The sequence below is a fragment of the Lottia gigantea genome (assembly GCF_000327385.1).
Source record: "Lottia gigantea unplaced genomic scaffold LOTGIsca_71, whole genome shotgun sequence".
NCBI classification, from domain to species: domain Eukaryota; kingdom Metazoa; phylum Mollusca; class Gastropoda; family Lottiidae; genus Lottia; species Lottia gigantea.
In genome coordinates, this window is record NW_008710397.1 from 793,310 (window position 1) to 806,795 (window position 13,486).

A 13,486-nucleotide genomic window follows, 5' to 3' on the forward strand; every position below is an offset into this window, starting at 1 on the left:
TAAATGTTTATAAATACTTATTACTTTCATTATATATGGGAAGTTAATGTTTATAAATGTTTATCACTTTCATTCTATATTGGAAGTTAAATGTTTATAAATACTTATCACTTTCATTCTATATTGGAAGTTAAATGTTTATAAATACTTATTACTTTCATTCTATATTGGAAGTTAATGTTTATAAATACTTATTACTTTCATTCTATATTGTAAGTTAATGTTTATAAATACTTAGCACTTTCATTCTATATTGGAAGTTAATGTTTATAAATACTTAGCACTTTCATTCTTTATTGGAAGTTAATGTTTATAAATACTTGGCACTTTCATTCTATATTGGAAGTTAATGTTTATAAATGCTTATCACTTTCATTCTATATTGGAAGTTAAATGTTTATAAATGCTTATCACTTTAATTATATATTGGAAATTAAATGTTTGTAAATGTTTATCACTTTCATTCTATATTGTAAGTTAATGTTTATAAATGCTTATTACTTTCATTCTATATTGGAAGTTAATGTTTATAAATACTTATCCCTTTCATTCTATATTGGAAGTTAATGTTTATAAATACTTGGCACTTTCATTCTATATTGGAAGTTAATGTTTATAAATGCTTATCCCTTTCATTCTATATTGTAAGTTAATGTTTATAAATACTTATTACTTTCATTCTATATTGTAAGTTAATGTTTATAAATGCTTATTACTTTCATTCTATATTGGAAGTTAATGTTTATAAATACTTGGCACTTTCATTCTATATTGGAAGTTGATGTTTATAAATACTTATCCCTTTCATTCTATATTGGAAGTTAATGTTTATAAATACTTATCACTTTCATTCTATATTGGAAGTTAATGTTTATAAATGCTTATTACTTTCATTCTATATTGGAAGTTAATGTTTATAAATGCTTATCCCTTTCATTCTATATTGTAAGTTAATGTTTATAAATACTTATTACTTTCATTCTATATTGGAAGTTAATGTTTATAAATACTTATCACTTTCATTCTATATTGGAAGTTAATGTTTATAAATACTTATTACTTTCATTCTATATTGTAAGTTAATGTTTATAAATACTTATTACTTTCATTCTATATTGGAAGTTAATGTTTATAAATACTTATCCCTTTCATTCTATATTGGAAGTTAATGTTTATAAATACTTATCACTTTCATTCTATATTGGAAGTTAATGTTTATAAATGCTTATTACTTTCATTCTATATTGGAAGTTAATGTTTATAAATGCTTATCCCTTTCATTCTATATTGTAAGTTAATGTTTATAAATACTTATCACTTTCATTCTATATTGGAAGTTAATGTTTATAAATGCTTATCCCTTTCATTCTATATTGGAAGTCATGCATTTAAACATACTAATGATGTTCTCTATGTTCAATTCCCATCCATTTTCAATCCAATACGTCCATTCTTACATTACGGTATGATACGTTTTTCTTTTAAATTCTGAAAAAGAAAATTTGAAAAAAGAAATGGGAAAAAGAAAAATACTTCCACCGTTCTAGTCGTGAAGCTGAACACCTTCCTCATCTCGGGGTACTATTGAACGCTACCATTTTGTGATACAGACATAGCTGGTTGTTGAGGTCATGTTAGTTTACAGTGAAACGCTCCATTCAAAACGTTATATCATGACGTCGTTTAATTTCCTTTGATCTGTGCAATATGTATACGTGTGGGAGGCGCTTAACCGTGGTATATAACTGGTTGAATTGAAGTTGCACGTCTTCCTTTGTAAATATACTATAGAGAGAGGGGAGCGATTGAAGTTTCCTTCACAGATTATTATACCGAATACCGAAACTGATATAACTTGATTTTTTTTTATAAAATCATGCTAAAGTTTAATATCATCTTTCGTATTATGAGACTCGTGAGACAGAAACTTGAGGCATACAATATGTTTAACGTAATGTCAGCGAAAAAATGAATGTACAGAAAATAATAGCTTAGAGTATGAGCAATTGAATAATAATAACGTATATAACCGAAGTGTATTTTATTATTGCTTTATACTGAAATTCACCGTAGAATCTTATCTAGGTCACTTTCTCAGTGTATGTCGGATTCGAACAGTGTAATGTAATGCAATAGAATATAATAGAACCATTTTATAATCTTATGATGTGAAATTTGAAATGGGATGGAGGACGCGCCACTGCACATACTAAAAACAGCATTCGACGTCTAAAGATAATTTAAACCAAGAAGGCCACCCCTAAATAAATCTGTATGCTTTGTATTCTTTTTTATTATTTATAGTACATGTTTCTTGGTTAGCCCATTCCAACGATGCTATACAAAATGCTTGATATAACCAACAACCACCTTGTCTACGATATCAGCTATTTCTGGAGTCGGATGTCAACTTGTCATCTACCAACAACCACCTAGTCCATGATATCAGCTATTTCTGGAGTCGGATGTCAACTTGTCATCTACCAACAACCACCTAGTCTACGATATCAGCTATTTCTGGAGTCGGATGTCAGCTTGTCATCTACCAACAACTACCTAGTCTACGGTATAGGTCCCTATTGGAACCAGACGTCGACCTGTTATCTACCAACCAACGGTCTAGTGTTTTGGGTTTTGATTTAAAGCAAGGACAAATATAACGATACTAACCTTTTCTAATAAATTTCGGTCTACGGTTATGGTAATGAGAGTGTATAATTTCTTTAATTCGATACTTGTAACATTATAGATTAAACTATTCAAACCATCGTAGGCCATTCTTTTTGCAGCCGACCTCAATAAACCAAATCTATGATACAAATTGAAAAACCAGCTGACCAATTGATCCAACGCTTTCAATAGCATAGTATATCCACGACATCTGACAACTGCTCATGTAACAGATGGTGGTCCAGGGTTTGATATTCTTTACAATGTCAAGATATTATGAAATTGACTGTCTGCAATTTCACAGAATGCAGCCATTGGATAGGATACGCCAGAAGAATATAGTTAATTATAGCCCTTGACAGGCCAACTGTAAACATTATGGCTTATTATTTACGGATGACTCTGATTAGCTGTTTTCGATAACATACAATCCACTCAAGTCATTTCATTCAGAAAACTTCCGTGATTCAAGAAAGATGCCTTTTCTGCCAATTTAAGACTAAGTTTGTAATAGAAAGGGACTTGATAGACGATTGGTTTTGAAAGTACTTTCTGATTTTCTTTAGCCCAATGAAAAGCGAAAGTGAAAATGGCAAGTAAGCCTCAGTTCGGATTTTACTACTTCGAGTTGCATTGTCTTTTCATCAGTGGCGCACCAGTGGGGAGCAGAGGGGGCAATTGACCTCCTAGAAAAATGGTTTGCACCCTTAAATTTACCCCAACTTCATCTTTAACAAATCAAAAAATATGATTTTTAGACGTTTTTGCCCCAAAACATGTGTCAGAATGCACAAAATCAATTAAATCTTTCGAAATTTTCTTAGGATATCCTTCTCAGACGCCCCATGAGAGGCTTGCGACAAAAAAGCGTCCACAGAGTTACTGCATTTTGAAATCAGCGTCGACAATCCCCCCCTCCCAAAGAGTCAGTCTGCCCCCTATTTGTACCCCCAGTCTCATTTTCATTAAAATTTTCATTTTAGAATACTAACCTATCTTTGCCATCAGGGTTTGTTGGATCTCTGTTATGTTTAGCTGAAGCATATCTTGCTATTTGGGGCGACCTTCGTACAAAATTGAGACCTTTAGTATGTAGCCTATTAATAAAGATGACATGATTTGTCAATGAATAAATATTGGCCCCATGTGCTACAGGCTGCGCACGGAAATCACAACAGAGCAGGCTAATGCCGCTGTCCTGGCAACATTACCTCTTTGTACCCTGCATGGCGTTGCTCGTCTTCATAAGCCGACATGATGCAAAAAATTAGGACGTAAAACTCCATTCACATCATGTAATATTTTTCGGTCAGGCTATAAAAAATCACAGCTCAGTAGCACAAATAACGTTCACAAAAGCCATACCTTATTCCTTGATCGTCGTCTTCCCCTCCCCATCCAAAGTAAACATTGGGAAAACCATTAATCATTTCATAATGTTTTCTATTGAAGGCAGTGATAGCACCATAATAAGTAGTGTACGGTAGCCTTAAATAATAAAACAGTTAACAGTTGTTTTGAGATTTCTTAGAAGCATACATTCAGCGTACTGTCGGCGGTCATCATTACTAGAAACACGGTGACCGACTAATTCCATATCCAAATTAGAAGTTTTCAGTCAACTCTCGTAGTAATGAATAGCAATTGTTTTATATATCTTTTCTGTATTCAGAGTCTCAAGAAAAAACGAGTCGCTAAAAAATTCTCGTTTCTGAGACTAAGGTACGATTGGTCAAACAGATGGCAAACCTGTAAGATGGAATAGAAGATGCTTATAAGAAATTATCTAACTAGATCTTCAAATACCGAACACATACCTAAAACCATATTTTTCAACTGCAACTGCTAAATGTAAAGGCTTGTCGCCACATCGATAAATATTTTTATCATTTAATAGATATGTATCCACGTCGTGCAATATAAAACAATCATAGCTATCTTGTTTTAATGCTTCTGTAAATCCAACATTTAGAAGTAATCCTCTATTAAACGTCTCGTTATCGCCCTGTAAATAACAGTGACTCATTAAAGGCGTATAAAGTCGTCCATTAAAAATTTTCCTGGCCAGTTGGTGAAGCCCAATTTCAGCTCTTCATAGCTTTTTTCATTTTCAAATTCGATTTCCTGTTATTCTGCATTTGAACGAAAGCAAAAGTTCGATAATTTTGTTAAAACCTTCAGTATAGAATAGACATACATTTTGCTCTATAACAGTGGTTCCCAACCTTTCTCAGTCTTCACACCCCTGGAGCAGCCACATGGACCTTTCACACCCAATTTGTTTCATCCACATTTTTAGCATGTGACGATGTGAGGTGCTCTCTCAACTCTTCTCCTACACGAGTTGACCACACCAAAAAAAAAAAAAAAAAAAAAAAAAAAAAAATCCCATGGTTGGGATACGAGGCTCTATAATTTGGCGTTTATTTTGCCAAAATCCTTATGGTAGTTTTCCTAACCTAGCGACGTTAAAAGCTTTGTTTTTGGCATTCAAAACTTAACGGAAATATATGTACTTAAGTTAAATTTTTCTGATAAGTTATTAAAAGACACATTAATCGACATTTTGGTGTATAATTTCTTTGAATTTGAGCGAAAATATTTTCAACAGCTTGCTTATTTAAAGGCATTGCTATACTTAATGTGTTGATACTTTAGTTGATAATAATTCATTAAACCAGTCGAGTTACTCACGACACACCATCCAGGGCCGAGTTTCACCGCCATGTCATTCGAAACAACCAGATCTAACGAAGAATCAACAACCAAACTAACAACACAGAATCATCCAATTTGAACCAATCCAACTACCAACTACTACGACTACCAACAACTACCTAGTTACGAAATCAGCTTACGCTGGAAGCAAACGCTAACTTGTCATCTACCAACAACTACCATCCGCTGAAATCGAACGCTAACTTGTCATCTACCAACAACTAGACTACGATATCAGCATCCGCTGGAAACGAACGTTAACCTATCATCTACCAACCAACCAACTAACCCAGCCATGTAAATTACCTGTTCTATGACGTAAATTGTAAATTCTAATTTCTGCCGTTTTAAAACCGGTATAAAATGGTTTAAAAAATTCAGTAAATGTTTTTGCCTATCCCTGTAAGGAATAATTATAGCCAACTTTTGCGTGGCTTTACAGTCCGTTGGTGTAAAATGACCACCAGGTGCCATATCAGATGTATACAGTCTTTCCTCTAAAGTATTCATATTTTCTTTAAAAGGTCTAAACACTATCACACCAGCTGCAATTAAAACATAATAGTTTTTGCGTTAAAAATTAAAACTTAAGATAAGTTAAGGGGAACATATCTTTAAATTTTGATGTGTCGTTTTCATTAATTTGCGCCCTGTTTATACTTTAAGTAAATTTAGACAAAAGTCACAAAACTGTATTATATCATACTGTATAATGTATTCTATAAAATCATTTATATAGTTTTATATGGCCACATTCATTTGAAATTTTCCATCACTTACCTAAACCTATAGGTGACACTGAACATAGCTGCCCATTTTCGTCCGTGTCTGAAATCGTCGCTGGACTCGTTACATGTTCATTGAACCACATTTTCAAATATTTGTGATATTCAGATATATTTTGTTGGGTTGCAAAGATTCCAAAGAATGTTTTGTTGCTGGCATAGAATGGAATATACATCCCAAAGGACGTCATTGATTTATAGAATCTGACGAAGAAACACACATATAACAGGATTGCTCCAAGAATAGATATAGTAAAAACATTTTTCACATTAACCTATAATATACAAAATATACAAAACAAATACTGTTTAAAGTTAAAAGCATGACAGGGCTTGCTCTGTCTTTTCATGTCACAATGCAATAAGAATATATAGAATGTTGTTAGAATACAGTAAGAATATACAGACTGTTGTTAGAATACAGTAAGAATATACAGACTGTTGTTAGAATACAGTAAGAATATATAGAATATCGTTAGAATACAGTAAGAGACATTTGTACACTTTGTACAGATCAGAATAAGAACAGAAGAAAACCCAATATCAAGACCCTTAATCCTAATTTCTAAATTAAGTGTCTGCTCCACCCTAGGCCTGTACATTTGGGAGAATCAAACCCTCCCCTCTCCGAAATCCAATCACACGGCATTTAAAGTTGCTTCACTCCATAGATGTCTCGATGTAGTTATATCCTTCTGAATATTTACTATACAAGGAATTACCTAATAATTTCAATTACTACCCACAAGATTACCTTCTCGTTTATATTTATTTCTTAGATCTCTCAAAATTAAAATATAATCTCTATATGGTGGAGTTTTAAAATTTTCTTCATATACTATACCATCTAATATTCTAATGATTCGTCCACCAGCTTTAACTTTTTCTTGAATATCAACCAGTGTTAAAACATCTGAACAGAAGATAAAGAAGGAGCCGTTAGATTATTGGAAATATTCTGGAATACAACTTCTTTCATAAATTTGTTATATTTTATCAAACACGCTCCAAGACATAACGTATCTCTTTTAGCATAAGGTTCCCATGCATGTCTGCAAGATTCCTAATTATCTTCGGTGTATTTTGCAATATTGATATCAGTTTTCTTTCTCAAATTCATTGGTAGATTAGATGAATTTCCCCATGTCGCCAAACTAGATTTTTCATGTTGATAGGAACATATGAAATTAATATTTTGCAGATAATTAGAATTGCCAATTATTTGTTTTTGTCTTTTCCATTTTTTCTGTAAATATTCGTCGGTGAATGAATTAGTTAAAGGTAGAGATAGAATGCTTCCAGCTCTTAATAGTGGACATTGTGTTTTGGTTTTGAGAAATTAATGTTAATCTTTTTTGATCTACTTTTTCCTAAACGTTGCAACATTTGATCAATACAATCTTTATCCACAAATATATCTACTATATTCATTAATTTATTATAAAATTCTTCTGGAACACTATCAGTGGGATTTAAATCTGGAAAGTTATGTTTTATTTCTTAGTTTTTCTAAATTAATTAACGTGCAAGAATAAGGAATTGTTTTATTTCTTTTTCGCAATAAGTTTCACAATCCCATGCATATAAACAATCATCATGAATTGTTGGAAAATGATTTAGTTTTAGAGGTGAAACTTGTGTTACTGCGTTATCATCTCTACAAGTTCTCCATACAGTTTCATCGTAATTATCTTCTATTTCGTTAATGCCTAAGGTTTTGTTATTTCTTTTTATAAGACAGAAATGTGATTTATGTAAGTAAAATACCCAATCTAATTCCTCAGTAAATTCTTTGGGTGAAAATGTTTATTTTGGGGCATATGAATTGGAAGATAAGTATTAAATTTCTTATTGAATTCACTGATTTTAACTGTTGTCATAACTCCTTTTCTATTTGATTTTCTAAAATTTCATTGACTTCTTCTATTTCTTTAATGGTTATGTTCTTATCTTCTCTTAATCTTTCAAAAATTATAAATAATATATTAAGCTATGAAATTAAAATTTCTGTTTTCTTTTTATAATGAGATTTCTGTTTTGATGTATAACCTAATGTTATCAATCCACAAGATGATGTTTGAACAGCGGTGAATGCGGCTAAAATAGTTGGGACAATTATTGGAAGCATTAATCCACTAGTTACTGTTAGAATTGTGCTTAATGTTTTGAAAACAGAATCAATTCTACTCCATGTTTTTCTGTATTTGTTGAAGTGTTTTAGTTTTCTTTTAGTTCATTTTGTTTTTCTATCATGTATTGTTGTCAACTGCTTTCCATTTTTAAGGTAATTAAATTAAATGAATTTCTGATAAAGCAAAAGTTGGAAATTGTTTAATATTTAAAATAGGATTCCCAATAAGATGTCCACAAGGCAGTATTTTTTCCTTATCTGTTATAATTATTTCAGGTTTAAAAATAAAAACTTCTACAGTTACTAACGATATTTGTTCTTTTGAATCATTAATCTTATTTAGATGAAGCGAAAATTTTGGTTTTTTAATATTGATTTTTATCGTACAACTACAATAACTTCTATTCTATCCTTACGTTCAATTATTGATGAAAATATTACAAATTGTTTATCTTGTTGACTTTTATGAATATCGATTGAGGTAAACTCTTCAACTGATTTATTAAATAAATCAGTTAAAGAGGTATATTCGTGTGAAAAACTATTATGAAGAAAATATAGTTTTACATATCCAAAGTCTGTTGCTCGTAAAAACTCTTAATTCATATGCCCTTCTTCTTTTTCTGATTCTGCATTGCTAATAATACTTGCTGATGGTGGACTTTCCGTTTCCAATATCATATCAAAATCACTCAATCCAATAAAAATATCTTCTTTATCTTGTATGATTAACATTCTAACCCTTTCTATATATTTTCCACTCGTTTTATTTCAAGTGATCAAGCTTGTTGTTTTCGTCGTTAATTTCTAATTCTTTAGTTTCTACATATTTTGTTTCTCAATATTTTGTATTTATTGTTGAATATAGGTTTTGATTTCGTTATCATCAATGTTTTGTATTTGTTGTTTAATTTAAGTTTTGATTTCGCTATTATCAATGTTTTGTATTTAGTTTAGTTTCCAGATCATTTAATTCCTGTTGAAATGTATCTCATTTTCACCTGGAATGTTATCTATTAATTGTTGAATATCTAATTTTTGTTTTGCAATTTCCTCACCTAATTTAGATATTAATGAAATTAAATTTTGTAACTGAGTTTTGTTCACTACATTGACCAATTGTTTTTGAATAAAACTTATTAAACCTGCTACCTCCTGTTGTAGTTTTTAGTATCATTAAAAAAAATTATTATTTAGTTGACGTTTGAAGAATCCTTTAACATTACTTATTTTATCTTCTAAATGGTTTTTATTCACTTCAATTGAATTTATTTTATCCCGTAAATATTTCCAGCGTGATTATCATTTTGTGGAGATTTTAAATTAGCTATTTCGAAATTGTTCATATCTAATTCACCTTGCAGAGTGTCTCCGATTTGATCCACAAAGTAAGGTTTTGCTTTATTTATCCATGCTGTAGTGTTAGGCTTTTTAGTATCTAAAGGTAAAGAACCTAATCCAAACTTGTTCGCCATTTTTATTAAGTTTAATTTATTATGATTTCTTCAAACTGTTTTCCTAAACTCAACTGATATAAAACCCAAAATGAAAGCTGTCCACAAAACTTTTGTCCTGGTAATCGAATTTAAAATGTTGAACATTTGATTGGTTTATTAGTTAACTTCACTATCCCTTCAGTTTGTTCTAATCCAAAAGAAAAAAAAGTATAAGTTATTTGAAAAGTCTTTGTATAAAGCACAATGATGAACTCCTTTTTGATCGGAAGTATGTATATTTGTTATAGCATAAAATTTACCTTTCTTATATTTGAGATCATTTATTTCATTTCTCATACAATAATAAAAACGGTGATATATTTAACTCATTTTCCCATCTCATAAGTTGAAAGTTTGTGGTTGTATCAGTTCCATATTTATCGAGAAAGATAATCATTTTTAAAAGTCAGTTTTTTGAAGTTCGTTTTGATAAAACCTACCTATGATTTGTTCTTTGTCTTGATCGATTAATTCATATGTCGGAGGTGATGTACTATTTACTTTATCAATGATGAATATTTCGTTTGTCCAGTATCCAACATAACCTTTTTCGAATTTATTTTTATATTTGAAAATACGAACGCGATCTTCAACTTTAAATTTGGGTTTAATATTTAAATTATTTATTTCATTTTCAAAATTATTCATTTTTAAAACTTTTTAGTTTTTCTAAATTCTTTATGAATTTCATCTGCCAATCCCGTACCCAATTTCATCTTTGCTTTTAACAGTTTTATGATTAGAGCCCTTTGCATTTTCTCTTTGAAAGTTGGATTTGGAATATTTTCAAGTTCGATTATCATTTGTTTGTCTGCTTCGTGTCTGAACTTTATGTCTTTTTTTCTGTATAAAATATCATGTTTAAGTGCAGCAGCATCAACTCTATTGACTGGTTCTTCACCTGGTTTGGGTTTATCGTTTTGGTCTAATCGTAGATCCAGCCTAGTACCTGGACCAGTGTAATTATGGCCCGGAAAATGTTCTTCTCTGGGATATTTTGCCCATCGAAAACCAGGAAGAGAGCCCAATGTTTTTTGCATATCTGAACCAAAATAAGTTTTGGAGTGTGTGCGACTATCATTTTTATCCTATATCTTTAAAACCTTTTCCTTTCTTTTCTTCTAATCTCCTGTTTCGCAGTTCTCTTATTAGTTGTAATTCTTTCAACTCGTCAGATTTTTTCACTGCGTCGCTTATACTCTTTCCCGCTTCCGCGACAGATCCTATAGCTTTAGCTTCTGAGGAAATGAGAGATTTATTGTTTTAAATATATCTGCCTACTTTTGGAATTATTTTTGAACCTAGAGAAAATATTGATGAAAAGATACCGTCGCCTGAATAATCTTCGAATTTGTGTTGTACGTGTTTTGAAATTAAACTCATCCTGTTTTTAAATGAGTTAATTTAATGATGAAATATAGGGTGAATAGCTCTTTTTTTTGGGAATGTAGGGTGTATAGGTCTTTTTGTGGTGGGTGGGGGAATTGATGGAATGAGGGGTGTATAGGTCTTTTTGGGGAGCTTTCAATATGTTCGAACTTTTTCCCATGGAATGAAATGTTAGAATATAGTAAGAATAAAGAATGTTGTTAGAGTGCAGTAAGAATATACAGAATGTTGTTTGAATGCAGTAAGAATATACAGACTGTTGTTAGAATACAGTAAGAATATATAGAATGTTGTTAGAATACAGTAAGAATATATAGAATGTTGTTAGAATACAGTAAGAATATATAGAATGTTGTTAGAATACAGTAAGAATATACAGACTGTAAAAAAGTTGTTAGAATACAGTAAGAATATATAGAATGATGTTAGAATACAGTAAGAATATATAGAATGTTGTTAGAATACAGTAAGAATATACAGACTGTTGTTAGAATATAGTACGAATATACAGAATGATGTTAGAATACAGTAAGAATATGCTCAATGTTGTTAGAATATAGTAAGAATATACAGACTGTTGTTAGAATACAGTAAAAATATGCATAATACTGTTAGAATACAGTAAGAATATGTAGATTGTTGTTTGAATATAGTAAGAATATACAGACTGTTGTAAGAATACAGTAAGAATATGCACAATGTTGTTAGAATATAGTAAGAATATACAGACTGTTGTTAGAATACAGTAAGAGTATACAGACTGTTGTTAGAATACAGTAAGAATATATAGAATGTTGTTAGAATACAGTAAGAATATACAGACTGTTGTTAGAATATAGTAAGAATATACAGACTGTTGTTAGAATATAGTAAGAATATACAGACTGTTGTTAGAATACAGTATGAATATGTAGAATGTTGTTAGAATACAGTAAGAATATACAGACTGCTGTTAGAATATAGTAAGAATATACAGACTGTTGTTAGAATACAGTAAGAATATACAGACTGTTGTTAGAATACAGTAAGAATATGTAGAATGTTGTTAGAATACAGTAAGAATATGTAGAATGTTGTTAGAATACAGTAAGAATACACAGACTGCTGTTAGAATATAGTAAGAATATATAGAATGTTGTTAGAATACAGTAAGAATATACAGACTGCTGTTAGAATATAGTAAGAATATACAGACTGTTGTTAGAATACAGTAAAAATATGCATAATACTGTTAGAATACAGTAAGAATATAAAATAAAAATCAAACTTACTTTCAACATTGGAATTAATTTGGATTTTGACGTAGATTTGTATGTACCATCTATTAGGCTAAATGTTAAATAAAGTATAGTATCTTAAGTTCCACTATAATGTTAATTCCAATCTCACGGCTACCAGTTTTACATATCCAAGTGCCTAAAGATGTAAGAGTTGTTCTGTACTGGTTAAGCGTGCATAATACCAATTAAATCAATTCCCTTAGCCTGCATTACAGATCAAAACAATGCTGATACACATGAAAACGTGTCACATAGGTATATAGCTGACTATATATGTGATCAGCTGGGCCAGATTTTATTCTGTGTGCGAACATTTTCAGAGATGCGGTCGATTAGTTGTGATCTATTCCATCAATGAAGTCATTAGAATTCAATGGTTGACTGCCGGTATTTTCTCAATATATGAATCATTCTAAAAAAAAAATGATTCAAAGCTTATATTGAACACGTTGATAGGCTTACATGATAAATGGTGTCACATGTAAAATTGAATTAATTGGCAAAATACTTTTCTGCAGCAGCGGCGACGTCACCCTCCAGGGTACACTGAAGGCGCAGGACGTCGGAGTGGGTTCTCCACAAGAAAGTTTTTTGACTAATAGTATTTATTTTGTGCATTCCGATAGATAACTTCCTTGAGTGGCATTTAGTAATTGATGATATTAACACGAACACAATTATATGGATTACAATTACTTTAATAAATAACTTGCGACGTTTCGACGATGATTCTTTCATCATTGCTTAACAATTACTTTAATAAATAACTTGCGACGTTTCGACGATGATTCTTTCATCATTGCTTGATAAAGACGAAAGAATCATCGTCGAAACGTCGCAAGTTATTTATTAAAGTAATTGTTATCCATATAATTGTGTTCGTGTTAATTCCTATAGATATTTTGAGGTATAAAAAGCATATTTCTTTTTTTCATAAAAAAAATAGTTCGCCCTTAGTAAAAAGATCATGTTTAACAACTGGGACAAATTAGATCACAATACAATCACTGTACGTAC

General features: G+C 30.9%; 2 protein-coding genes across 2 annotated transcripts; both read right to left on the reverse strand.

The window, feature by feature from the left end:
* Positions 1-2,619: 2,619 nt before the first annotated feature.
* Positions 2,620-5,862, reverse strand: LOTGIDRAFT_130770 (hypothetical protein; the record flags this gene model as incomplete). Its single annotated transcript, XM_009065869.1, has 5 exons — positions 2,620-2,809; positions 3,663-3,767; positions 4,036-4,158; positions 4,488-4,675; positions 5,695-5,862. The coding sequence occupies 5 exons, from the start codon at positions 5,860-5,862 to the stop codon at positions 2,620-2,622; spliced, it is 774 nt and encodes a 257-aa protein (XP_009064117.1).
* Positions 5,863-11,482: 5,620 nt separating this feature from the next.
* On the reverse strand, positions 11,483-12,417 carry LOTGIDRAFT_130890 (hypothetical protein; the record flags this gene model as incomplete). The annotated part of the gene is made up of 5 exons (XM_009065870.1): positions 11,483-11,569; positions 11,717-11,797; positions 11,887-11,949; positions 12,120-12,197; positions 12,337-12,417. Coding segments are annotated over 5 exons (390 nt in total), but the record flags the coding sequence as incomplete, so codon positions are not given.
* Positions 12,418-13,486: the final 1,069 nt, after the last annotated feature.